The sequence below is a fragment of the Harpegnathos saltator genome, unplaced genomic scaffold, assembly GCF_003227715.2.
Source record: "Harpegnathos saltator strain DR-91 unplaced genomic scaffold, Hsal_v8.6 scaffold17, whole genome shotgun sequence".
Taxonomy (NCBI): domain Eukaryota; kingdom Metazoa; phylum Arthropoda; class Insecta; order Hymenoptera; family Formicidae; genus Harpegnathos; species Harpegnathos saltator.
In genome coordinates this window covers 253,620-267,500 of record NW_020229950.1, presented here as the reverse complement: position 1 = coordinate 267,500, position 13,881 = coordinate 253,620, and the positions used below count along the sequence as shown (strand labels likewise).

Genomic DNA, 13,881 nt, shown 5'->3' with positions numbered 1-13,881 from the left:
CTAAGCGTTCACTGATCATTTTGTTCTACTGAACGCAGCCAATGTCTCTCCCACAATCTCTCTCTCGTACTCTCTCACACACACCCTCTCACTCACACTTTCCCTCCCTCACTCTCTCTCTCTCTCTTTCTCTCTCTCTCTCACTCTCTCACACACACTCTCTTTCTCAGATTCTCTCTCTCTCCCTTCCTTTCTCTCTCATACACTCTCTCCTTCACTCCCTCACTCTCTCTCTCTCTCTCTCTCTCTCTCTCTCTCTCTCTCTCTCGCTCTCTCGCTTTCTCTCTCTCTCTCTCTCTCTCTCTCCCGCTCTCTCTCTCTCTCTCTCTCTCTCTCTCTCTCTCTCTCTCTCTCTCTCCCGCTCTCTCTCTCTCTCTCTCTCTCTCGCTCTCTCGCTCTCTCTCTCTCTCTCTCTCTTTCTCTCTCTCTCCTTCACACACTTTCCCTCTCACACTCCCTCTCTGACACATACCACTCCTCAGATTTCTGTCATTAACAACTCGATAATTATTCTGAATCTCGCAAAACGGTATGGGACTTTTATGTTTGTCTTAGCCCAATCTACCTTCACACTTCGTGTTGTAAACTTATAACCCCTCACCCTGTAGACGCTCCGCGGCAAGCTGTGTGCGTAGGGGCTAAGCGATAACGCGGCTTGCGCCGTCCCGCGGCGTCAAAGAGCTAAGACGCCATCGCGACAGTCAGCGAGAGACGCGTTATCGTTTAGCCCCAACACAGAGCTTGCCGCGGAGCGTCTATAGGCCGCGATGGGCATGGAAAACACCAAACTTTACGCGGTTATTACTAAAAAACTACTACGATTTTCATATTATGGTAGAGGACTTTTTTGTTCCTCTCACTTAGCTCTATCTCCCTACGGAGCCCGTGTGCCAAAGTTCTAAGACACCCTGTATATACACATATATAAATTTATAATAAATATATTTTATGTGATATGCTATATTTGTGTTTTTTCATTCTATAAATATAAGTTGTTAAAAATTATAGCATTTATATATATTAATAAGAAAAAATATTAATATCTTTGAACAAAATATTTGTTTTAAGTAACAAAAAATTTTAGTTGCGATAAAGCAATTCGCGTAATTAAACACTTTTGTTTCCCAAAACAAAATTGATATAGTTAAAACTTTTTGGTTGCTATAACAAAAGTACAATCAAACAAGATATTTGTTTACAGGAACTAAACAATTTTGTTGGGAAATATATTTTAACCAAATTATTTTGTTGTTACAACAAAATTTTGGTTGGTTAAGAGGTGGATTAGTATAGTAGTAAGCGAGTATAAAATAAAATATATATTCTAACCTCTTGCACTCGTCGCTCAGCGATGTTGAACCTCTCGTGCTGGCTTGTCGCCCTCTTCAGCTGTATGCACGTGCGGGCCACAGGAAACTTCTATGATGTCCATAGTTTATAATAAAGCCTTCGTTAAATAAAGTCTTCGTTAAAAGCGTAACAGGCGCAATTATTACATATCACTGCACTTTTAAAATTGACTCCTCGCATGCTTGCGGTTTTAAATTTCACATCACTATAGTTATCACTGTAGTTTTGCTTATTTATAAAAATTCGCGCTCACAGTTGTCGGGAAAACAATAATAAAATTTAAAATTTTATACTTTATTCAATAATTTTCTTTATATACGCACTGAAACTAGACGCACTAAATAGTAAGATGTTAAAATAAACGAGCTTCACTGCTCGACGCTGCGCGTTATACTGACGTGTTACCCGAAAAATTCTTTCAGTTTGCTAACGGTACCGGTTTAGGACCTTCCGTGTGCAATAATACAAGCACCTTTCATTTTCAATACCTGGCCTGACCCCCGAACCTGATCTCCAAAAAGGGTCTGAATGCAGCTGTGTGCTACAGCTGCATTCAGACCCTTTTTGGATACCTGCATACATCATACCTGCATACATCATACCTTTTCGAAACAGCGTAGCTCCCTCAATTTCGAGACACGATTTGACTGAAACTTTCAGGAAATATTCTTCAGATGTTATATTAAAAGGAAATAGAAATTTCCAAAAATAAACTTTTTTTACTCTACTGACTGCGTATAACCTCTTAACGAAAAGTAAGATTAACTTCGATATTTCGGAAATTTATTCGCAAGTCGTGTGTATTATAAATAAATCGCGAACCGCATTGTGTCCAGTAAAATTGAAAGGAGGAAAAGGAAATATCTCGTTTTGCGACCGATTGCATTTTGTTTGAGAACGAAATTTTTGTTTGACATCAAATATTTCTTTCTGACCGTGTACATGCAAAAATTTAAATAAATTAAGCGAATCACATTTATTTTTATAATGATCCACCAGCAATAAACCCGTCACCGTAAATCCTTATTTTTCGCACACCTCAATACCAGAAATTCAAAATCGCTCACATTCTGCTGTAGATCTGTAGTAAAAAATATAGCATAATTGATTAGATACAAGGATTAATAACTTATCGAGAAAAATGTGGAGAGAAATGCGTGGACATGAGCATGTTAAGCTCCAACGATTACTGCTGGGAACGAACTCAATGATTGTTGCTGGGATACCTATGCCCCAGTTTCCGATCGCGTAAAGGATTAAGGATTAAGATACATACACTTAGAAAACCGAAAAACAGGCCAAATATTTTATTCTTGCTAAACGGGTAGTGGAAATTACATGAGATTTTGTGTGATTATAGACTTATGTTTCGACAATATAAAAATATATATAAGTAATTAAAAAATTGCAAGAGAAAAAAAATATAGACGTCGGCACACATCGAAATTTAGAAAAACGTGTTTTGCGGTGGGCGTTTTCCTGCCTAAACGATCCATCTGAAACAAAAGAACCGGCGTTATGGCATATGGCGTTTTAAAGTTAACAATAGGTTTATCGTTGACGTTCGCCGATTTTTTATTTTATGGTTTGTTACAAAACGGCGACGAGTTGAAATTGAAATTTCGAAAATTGCAAAAAATTTTCGTCTTTCTGATGTTATTGCTTTTTTTGAAGATTAATAAAAAAAGTGAGATCGTCAACGATAAGGAAGTTTCAGGAACAAGGAAGTTTTAAAGAACAAAAGGAAATTACTAAGAGTATTATGTAAAAATTTGAGAACGATCCATTGACTAGTTTTTGAGATATCGTGTCCACCGCCTTTAAAAACCGCGTTTCGAGAAAAACGCGTTTAAAGTTTCAAGTTTAGTTCAACTATTGTTAACAGCAGAATTTTGCAATCTACCTCTAATCGGTAATTCCGGAGCCATATGAAGTATCTTCCACAGTAGCAGCATCGTTCCACGAAGATCTCTGTTGACGGCGAGCAATTTTTCCTTCGCGCGTCGCCTTTTGCGCTCGCACTTCGGCCACATCGATGCGCGCTCGGTCTTGATATCTACAATATGCGGCACAATTGTGACCAATATTGATTTCTAATGCATGCATTATTAATAAATATGTGACAGAACCTTTATTAAAAATGCATGCAGTAATATTGATTACAAACGATTATAGTCTGCCTTCTCGTTAACTCAACAACTGATTTTTTTTCTCTTTCTCCACATAAGCAGAGGGGAACATCGAACAATAAAGACCCGAAACCAATTCTTCCAGAAACACAGAAGAATGCCGTGTTCGTGAGCGCTCCACTGGTCGCGTCAGGTAGACGAATTCGAGCGCTCGAACGCTCGATCCCGTTTTACTCAACTCTCTGTAACTTCGCCATTTTTGCAGATATCGACATTAAATTTTTAGAATATATTCTCGAAACTTGAAGCCTTAAGAAAGTGTAAAAAAATCGATTTTTTTACCCTGCTAAGTATATCTAACTCCTTAAGTACAGGAATATGAGAAGGGGAACATGTTCAAATCCGAAGATTTATCATCCAATAATCGAATGGAAAATCTTCGCGTGAACTTTGAAGCTATTATAAATTCGTATATTAGCTAAATTAGCTGAAGACAGTTAAGATTTTTGATTTAGAAATATTTTCGACTTGATAATTGGAGGTGTTCTCTTTTCATGTAAAAGGATGGGTTGCAATAAGGCCGTTTTTTGGCCCCTCATCAAATAACACGATACTCTGTGATTTTGTTGTTCATGATGGGACTCATCAATCCCTCAAGTGGTTTCCTGAACAAACAAGTAGTACTGTAAAATGAGATATATAATAATGAGATAGATAATATTGTACATAAAACTTACCTTTGGTTCATAAATGATTTTTGTTGATTTGATGATTTTGAAATTTCCAAAAGTCAATAAGTTCACAAAAGTCAGGGCGCTATTGTAACAATATATTCTTGAGATTAAATAAAGCAAGAGAGTCTAGTATCATTTTTTCTTCCGACAAATAGCGAGATATCGTAAGTTAAATATTGAAAAAGTTATCAAGTTTTTCTCAAATATCTCAAAAAATATTAGACAAATAAAAAAATATTTTAGACAAAAGTTGTTCAAATTAACTAGTAGAAAAAACAGTGTAATCAAAAATAAGGTTCCTATTTAAAAAACGCAAGTTGACCTTCAAATAACCTTGAAAATAGAGGTCAAGATCAAAGTCAAGGTCATCATAAGGTAGTTCACTTAAATCCTTATAACTTTTATTCAGATCATTTTCCTTAAAATTTCAATACTGAAAAGTTATTAGGGTGGTCCCTTACTTTTGGGACACTCTGTATATAGAAAACCACGGCAGTGATTTGCGCCAAGGTACGTTTTTTGCTGTATATGTTCCTGAGCTGCCGTCTGACTGCCGTGGTATATTCACGCGAACCAACAAGTTGGAGGGGGGCACAATTTAGAGTTCCGCCATAACCGCTAAACCGGTGCAGTTCTGAGTGGTCTTAATCGATTCCTTGGGTCTAAATTAGTTAATAAAACTGTCTTTATTTTTGCTCTATGTATCCTATGAGCCGAGATGCTCTAGTCCAAAGTTTAATTTACGAAGAATTCACGTTCGCTAGTATTGGTAAAAATTGGTCTGTTCTTTGTAGCTGCACTGTTGAACTGGTGCAATAAGCTAGAGTGAGAAAACCTATATTTGTCTCACTTTAACTTATTGCACCAGTTCAACAATGCAGCTTCAAAGAACAGACCAAATGTTACACCAAAAATGTTCATCTCACATTTCTTCTGTTAGAGGCGCTGCGAACCCATCGTCAGAGGCGCCACGAATGAGTTCGCTCATTGTCAGAGGCGCCATAATTCGAAAGTTGTGTACGAGTGTGTTTGACATATGTAGTGATATTTGAATGCTACTAGAAAAAGTGGTGATTGGTGATTAGCTCATAAGAAAAGTCGAACGAGAAAACGAGGAAGAAAGAGAGGAAATAAAAATATGCGTAATATACACGTGACGGAATTTTACTGCACATTAGAACAGGTAAGTAGGTTATTGATTGTTGATCTATGAATTAAATTTATTCTTTTATTTTTATGTTTCATTATTATACATATTCTTGTAAACAAAATAATAATATATTACGTTATATTGTATATTTGACATTTACAGGCAGCTGCATTTGATTTGACATTTACACATAGCTGCGTTGGGACATTACTATTGAACAGAAGCACAACAGATTTACTATCAGGTAATATATAATACTATAAAAAATATCTTTTATTATATGTATTTATTTGCCCCCAACGAGAATATATTATTTCGTATTTCATATTTCACATTTTCAGATTACAGCGTTGAATTATATTTGTTATTAAGCAGAAATAGAATCGATCACATCCAGGTAATACACCATTTACGTAAAAGATATCTTTTATATACCCAGCAAATACAATGTTATATGTAACGTGCATGTTAGTTGTAATTTCCTACTCAACAATATAATTGTTATATAACACATGTGTTATACAGGGTGGTTGATTATAAGTTGCCAAACCGAAATGTGAAGGTAGATTGGGTTAAGATAAACATAAAAGTCCCATACCGTTTTGCGAGATTCGCAATAATTATCGAGTTATTAATGACAGAAGTCTGAGGAATAGGAGCGCGCCGACATAGATAATTGGAGAAGCATTGCAGCTGCTTAGGCCGCAGCGCGGCCCAGTTGATCCAGAAACTGTTGCCAGTGCGCGGCGAGGGGAAAGACAATGTGCTGCTATTCGTTGTTTTATCTCGCCGGACCTACGTCTCGCCGCACGCCGCCAGCAGTTGCTTGGTCGAGTGGGCCGCGCTGTGGCCTGAGTAGTTGCAACGCTTCTCCAATCATCTATGTCGGCGCGCTCCCATTCCTCAGATTTCTGTCATTATTGGCTGCATTCAGAAAACACAACGGTTACACAACGGTTGAGTAATTCGTCAACGTTATTGGTCTGAATGTAAGGATCTAACAGTAAGGACCAATAGTTACTAAGCGCTCAGTGAGCGCTTTGTTTTCTGAACGCAACCAATAACTCGATAATTATTGCGAATCTTGCAAAACGGTATGGGACTTTTGTTTATCTTAACCCAATCTACCTTCACATTTCGGGTTGGCAAGTTATAATCAACCATCCTGTATAACAGTTATATTGTTGAGTAGGAAATTACAACTAACATGCACGTTATATATAATATTGTGTTTGCTGGGATGTGACTATCGTATGACAACATAGTGACAATATTACAACAATATTGCACGATGATAAATCTCATTGTAATATTACAGGAATATTGGTGCTATATTCCAGTATGATAGACTGCCACATAATATTTCTGATTATCGCCATAATACTGCAGTGTGAAACAATTTATAGTTATATACAGGGTGTCCGGAATGTGATCATTAATATTTTGTGTACTGGTAGATTGGGTGTAGCCGAGAAGAAAAGTCACGTACCGTAATGTCAAATTGGCAATAGTTATCGAGTTATTAATTGAAACGTGTGAGCCAATGAGCACGTAGAGAACGCTGGGCAGCCGCCTCTTGTCGCTTGCGCTCGCTCGCTCGTCGTTCGCGCTCGCTCGCTCCTCGTCGCGCGCGCATGCCTCTTGTCTCTTACGATTGCCTTTCGCCGCGCGAGGTAAGCCATCTTCTTATACACGGAACCCGTCCTGTCGCTTTCTCGTGCGCTCATTCGTTTACACATTTTAATTAATTACGGAATAAATATTGAAAAAATTGTAAAATGTCACAGGACTTTTTTAATTGTTTTAACGAGTTTTACCAGTATACAAAATATTAATGATCACATTCCGGACACCCTGTATATACCTAGATAGCCAAACCTGCTAAAATAGATTTTGTGCAAAGTCTGTTAGCAAGATCTGTTGATAGAAAGGCAACAGATTGTACGCAGAATCTGTTTAACAGACTCTGATCGCAGAATGCGCGCAGAATCTGCTATAACAAACTGACGCAGAATACGCGCAGAATACAGAGTCTGTCACAACAGGTTCTGACGGCAGATTATTGGTAGCAGATTGTGCGCAAAGCCTGCTGACAGACTCTGACGGTAGATTGCGCGCAGACTCTGTCGTTTCGGGTTTTATTTAATTGAATGTACGCCTTTAAACGGCCATTTGAGCTGCGTTTGGGGAGACGCTATTTGCGCTGTAAAACTGCAGCATACATTACATATATCAGGTGTAGTAAAAAGAAACCCATTATTTTTGCATGAAATTGAAGGCTTTAATTACCATAGTTAGAATGATCCGATTTAGGTCAAATATGCGCCGTTTTGTTCGATAACTTGTTGCCATTTTGAAGGTAATTTCATTATGCCTCTCTCATAGAAGTCCTCGTCCCTATTGGCAAAAAATTGAGACAGCCGATTTTCACAAGCCTCTCTTGAAGCGAATTTTTCACCAGCAAAATTGTTCGCCATGAACAGGAACAGATGGTAATCACTTGGTGTCAGGTCCGGACTATAAGGTGGATGCATAAGAACCTCCCAACCAAGCTCCCGGAGCTTCTGGCGAGTCACTATCGATGTGTGTGGCCTGGCGTTGTCCTGATGGAACACAATTCCTCTCCTATTGGCCAAAGCTGGCCGCTTCTGGGCGATTGCTTCCTTCAGACGGTCCAATTGTTGACAGTACAGTTCCGAGTTAAGAGTTTTGCCGTAGGGGAGCAGCTCATAGTAGATAATTCCCTGCTAATCCCACCAAACACACAGCAAAACCTTCCTGGCCGTCAATCCTGGCTTGGCCACCGTTTCCACCGGCTCACCGCGATTCGACCACGACCGTGACGTTGTCGTAAGTGATCCACTTTTCATCACCAGTGACCAACCGCTTCAGAAATGGGTCGATTTTGTTGCGATTCAGCAGCGATTCGCAAATGGAAATTCGGTCCATGAGGTTTTTTTGCGTTAACTCGTGTGGCACCCATACATCGAGCTTCTTTTTGTATCCAGCCTTATTCAAATGGTTCCAAACGGTTTTTGTGTAATCTTTAGCTCTTGGGCAATCGAAACAGTGCTTACATGACGGTCGGACTCGACAATGTCCATGATTTTATCGATATTTTCGACAATTGGCCTTCCAGTGCGTGGTGCATCTTTGACATCGAAATTACCGGAACGGAATCGACGAAACCAAAATTGCACGTGATTGGCTGTTACAGTATCAGGACCATAAAACACTATTCACATTTTCAGCCGCCTGGCTTGCATTTTCGCCTTTATCGAAGAAAAACTGTAAAATATAGCGTATTTTCTCTTTGCTAGTGTCCATCTATGACGCGCGTTCAAACAAAACTGAGTCAACTAATCACAAAACTGTCAGAAAAGTTTTTTTAGTACGAAATCTCATCTTCCTAACGCCATCTAGTGGAACCCGATCGGACTTATACAACGCGAGATACAGATAACTAAAGCCATCTATTGGAAAAATAATGGATTTCTTTTTACTACACCTGATACTATAGATTGTTTGCGCTAAATAGCGTCTCCCCAAATGTAGCCTAAATGTGATGTAGTAGTGTTTCGAATTAGTGTTGTTCCATGTAGCGTAAGAAAACACACTGAAAGAGTGACATTCACAACATACATTATTAATAGGATACTGTATATATATTGAAGGTAAATAATTTTTTCTAATTACGCTTTTAACAATTAAGAGACTTTGAGGTAATATTGTGTTTATCATACAACAATTTTATATTTACATAATATAATTCTAGAGTAAGTTTTCCAATTTACGTTGTTGTTTGTATTTTCTAAGTTCATTATTCAGTTAGCACATTCTGTTCTTGAAAGATATCAACATTATAGCAGTGGGATTTCTTACTTGGGAACTCATGGTTTTGCAAGATTTAATAAATAACTTAGAAAGACGTATGGAACAAAGATTGTTGAGAGGTTTTAACCCATTTCATCTGCTATATAATAAATTCGTAATGATGTTTCGAATTAGTCCAGATTTAGAGTAATGGACTTGATTAATGTATTATGGCTCCACTTGCAATGTCAACTGCAACATAATTGCAACTGAACCTGAGATAAAGGTAATGATTCTATTTGAGTAGTAATAATAACAATTATTTTATTACAGTTATACAGGGTGTTTGAAAGCTTATCATGTAGACGAAAGTTGGAGATAGATTGGGTGTAGCCGAGAAGGAAAGTCATGTACCATAATGTCAAATTGGCAATAGTTACCGAGTTATTAATTAAAACATGTGAGCCAACGAGCGCGTAGAGAGCGGAGGGCGACCGCAGTAAGCACATAGACATTTGATACAGGCGGAGTCAGCGAGTAACGGTAGGCGAGCGCACGCGGCGAGGGACAACGTAAACGACAAGAAGCAAGCGAACGCGCGCGACGAGGAGCGAGCGACTAATTATGTTGACGAATTACTCAACCGTTGTGCAGCAGTTGTGTTTTCTAAACGTAGCCAATGTTAACTTATATATTCATCAGTGTTTACCTTAAAAACATATTTACATTGTTTTAACCAAATTGTAAGTACTTACTCTATTTTCGGTGTTAGGGACAATATAATTTTATGCATATAAAAATTACCAAAGACCAACAGGAAATAAATTTATTTGTAATATTAATCAAGTAACATTAACTCGATGTCTTTATAAGATTACAGATGAAATTTATCAACAATTGTTGCGGCAGTAGATACAATTTCCTATGACACGAGAACAATGTCATATAGCTCGTGTAAAATTATGGAATGTATCACATTCGGAAGAGAAATTGGGGCAATCGATTCCTTGACGTTTGTGAATATATTTGGCCCTAAAATACATAAAGAAGCATTTGTGTTAATCACCATGGGATGCATTCGTTAAATACACAAGCTGTAAGTATCTTAATATTTTAATATATATTGTTTCATTTTAACAATTTCATATAAAAATAAAATAATTTGCACACTTATAGATAGTAGACCCGGAGTTAAAAGTATTAAATATTAACGCACGATATCCTAAATGTAGAAATGATGTTTTATATATTATATAGAACGCTTCTCCAATATGTTGCACAATGGAATATTGTTATAATAGAGGTGAACGTTGCATGTGGCTTATTGTATAAATCTAACTGAACTTATTGTTTAAAGAATGTTTTATTTTACGCATATATATATATATATATATATATACATTTATATATAAGAAATATATAATAATGTATGATAAATAAATAATAAATAAATAAAACATAATAAATGAAACATTAACATGTAGAATTTAATTAATCAATTTCATTACTATTAATTACAATATGTATTAATAAATTAATTATTAACATACAAATTTAAAGTTATTAATTAAAAAGTTGAAAATGTTTAAAATAAAATATAAAAAGTTTACGCTATAATAGAGCGGCAATATTCCTGTGATATTACGACAATGTTCCTACAACATCATAGCAATATTTCCGCAATATTTTTGCGAGAATTATGCCTAGAACTATTAAATATTTCTGTGATATTGCTGTGACATTTATGCAATATTTCAGTAATATTCCTGCAATATTTAAACGGCAATGTTTAAGAAATATTGTAGCAACATTCCTGCACGATTGCAGTAATATTTCAGAAATATTTTGCAATTTTTCTGCAGTATTGTGGCTATATCTCAGAGATATTCCTGCAAAATTGTGGCGATATTTCAACAACATTGTGGCAAAAGTCCTGTGATATTGTAACAATATTCCTGCAATATTCCTGCGAGACTCATGCCTAGGACATTAAATATTCCTTCGCAATATTGTTGTCACATTTATGCAATATTTCAGTAATATTCCTGTAACATTTCTGTAACATTCCTGCAATATTGCGGTGCTATGTGGGAGCAGCAACCTGAAAATATAAAATATGCAATCTGAAATAACATATTCTTGTTTTGGGCAAGAATATATATAAAAGATAACTTTTAAATGGTGCATTACCTGCATGTGGCCTATCGATTCTGCTTCTGCTTAATAACAAATATGTTCCAACGCTGCAATCTAAAAATATGAAATATGCAGTATGAAATAATGTATTCTCGTTATGGACAAATAAATATATATAAATACATACAGGGTCTTAAAAAGTCTTCGAACGATAAAATATCTCGAAAACAATCAGTTTTTGGAAAAAATGTTTCAGGCAAAAGTTGTAAGGTTTAAAATGATCTATTCACTGATCTTATCAGTTTGACCTTGGCTAGCGTCAACAAGGTCAGGGCAAAGTCACCTTGAACTTTTCAAATAGAATGCCCTACTTTTTTTGGCATATTCTTATAACGTATTTCAAGAGCTTTCCAAAAAACTGCAACAAAGTATGTTTTTGTTAAGTACATCCCGAGTTATGAAGCTTCAAAGTTACAGTACCGTCGGCATTAGCATTACCCAAGGTGTACCGCGTAGAGGTTGCACGATCGGATTTACACCTCTTATGTGTGTGTGTGTGTGTGTGTGTGTGTGTGTGTGTGTGTGTGTGCGTGCGTGTGCATGTGAGTGTGCGCGTGTGCGCGTGTGCGTATGCGTGTGTGCGTGTGCGTGTGCGCGCGTGTGTGTGTGTGTGCGTGTGTGTGTGTGCGCGCGCGCGCGTGTGTGTGTGTATTTTTGTTGATTTGATGATTTTGAAATTTTCAAAAATCAGTAAGTTAACAAAAGTCAAAGCGCTATTGTAACAATATATTCTTAAGACTAAATAAAGCAAGAAAGTCTAGTAGCACTTTTTCTTCCGGCAAATAGTTAGCCGAGATATCGTAAGTTAAATATTGAAAAAGTTATCAAGTTTTCCTCAAATATCTAAAAAAATATTAGACAAATAAAAAAATGTTTTAGACAAAAGTTGTTCAAATTAACTAGTAGAAAAACAGTGTAATAAAAAATAGGAGTTCCCATTTAAAAAATGCAAGTTGATCTTCAAATGACCTTGCAAATAGAGGTCAAGATCAAAGTCAAGGTCATCATAAGATAGCTCACTTAAACCCCTACAACTTTTGTTCAGATCATTTTCCTTGAAATTTCAATACTGAAGAGTTATTTGGGGTGGAACATTAAAATGGGACACCCTGTATACGGTTTGATACGAACAGGCTATTATTAAACGCAGTGATAGAGGAAAAATCATCAAACAGAACTGCACGTTTCTCTTCTGCTCTCGGAATTCCTTGCAGCGATATTTCAGCCGAAGAGGAAAAACGAATTACTCGAATTCTAGTGATTTTTCACCCATGTGGAGTAAATTCTCCATTTTCAATATTTTCACTCAAAATTACATAGTGACGCTGATGTGCTCCAGAAAGTGTCATAAAGACCAATTAACTCTAATCGATTAAAACATTCATTTGTATAAACTGAGAGTTCGCTGTAAATCGATATTAACTGTGCACTGCCGAGTGATTTCGAGTGCCAATATTTTCACTATTGCCTCAAGTGAATTTGCACTCGTTTCGAGTGAACTTTCACTTCAAGAGACTCAGGTGATAAACATAAACCTTTATCGATAGCTTTCGGTAAACATCAATGGCTTGCGAAGCCGCTGGAGAAGATATTCCATGAAATGTTACCGCGTGTTACGATCTTGGTGATAAAAATTTGGATTATAAAGGTGTTCCCATCCCGCCTTGCGTAATTATTTATGTAAACTTGGTTCCATGGTATTCATCCGAATCGAATAAATTCCGCGAGAATAATTCGTAGCTTTTGTTCATCCAGATTCATCTGTTGGACAAATACGCGCTATGTAATCCGTTGCTATAACGCATGATACAATCGTATGATCTAATTAATTAATTGATTAATTAATAGGAGGTAATATTGCCAGTTGAGCAACACAGACGTACTTGCTGCGAAACTGATAACTCCTTGTTATGGAGTTATTGATAAATAATTGTCGCTTATTACATGTAATTTACTTTCTTTAGCTGCAACGTAGTACATCTATACGTACACATAATATGACTCCTACTAATCAGTGTGTACTTTTTATCTTCTTTTAATTATTAAGAAAAAATTTGTACTTTTATGCTTACATTTATATGTAGAAGAAATCCTTCTTCAGATTCTTTTCTAGAGGGTCTTCAATTTCATGCTTTGCCATGTATTCCGTATTCACAGGGAATAAATTAGGTAACAACAGTAAAGTTACAATTTTCATACTATCTATTAAAATATAAACATTTTAATGAAAAATATAAAAAGTATGAATTTCGTTTTACAATACTCTACTTTACAATAATTTTTCCACCATGTCCGCCGGTTAATTCCGATATTTTATCGAGAGCCAACGCATGATATTTCACAGAAATCTCATTAGAGAAAAAAGTGTGCTTTCCAATTAATATTTTCGTGTTATGCCCAGACCATGTTCGACATGAATTCGTGCGACAAACTTTCGTGAATATATTTCGATCCGAGAATCGAATCCTCTCTTCTTCCTACTTCTTCGCGTGCGTTAGCAAGACAGTTT

At 36.6% G+C, this 13,881-nt stretch overlaps 1 protein-coding gene and 1 long non-coding RNA gene across 5 annotated transcripts in view; one reads left to right on the top strand and one right to left on the bottom strand.

Moving 5' to 3' along the window:
* Positions 1–1,518, bottom strand: part of LOC112588189 (uncharacterized) — a 50,918-nt gene extending 49,400 nt beyond the window's left edge. Inside the window, exon 1 of the long non-coding RNA XR_003112641.1 lies at positions 1,330–1,518. This is a non-coding gene — a long non-coding RNA (uncharacterized LOC112588189). The remainder of the gene's footprint in view (positions 1–1,329) is intronic.
* LOC109504127 (calcitonin receptor-like) overlaps positions 1–13,881 on the top strand; it is a 149,611-nt gene that overhangs the window by 33,577 nt on the left and 102,153 nt on the right. For 2 of the 4 annotated variants that reach the window (XM_025297121.1, XM_025297120.1), the window contains exon 1: positions 10,062–10,272. The exons of the other annotated variants lie outside the window; for them this stretch is intronic. In XM_025297121.1, the coding sequence (XP_025152906.1) occupies positions 10,249–10,272 (24 nt within the window). In that variant the 5' untranslated portion in view covers positions 10,062–10,248. Of the gene's footprint in view, positions 1–10,061; positions 10,273–13,881 lie in introns of those variants that run through there. 4 annotated transcript variants of the gene reach the window in all.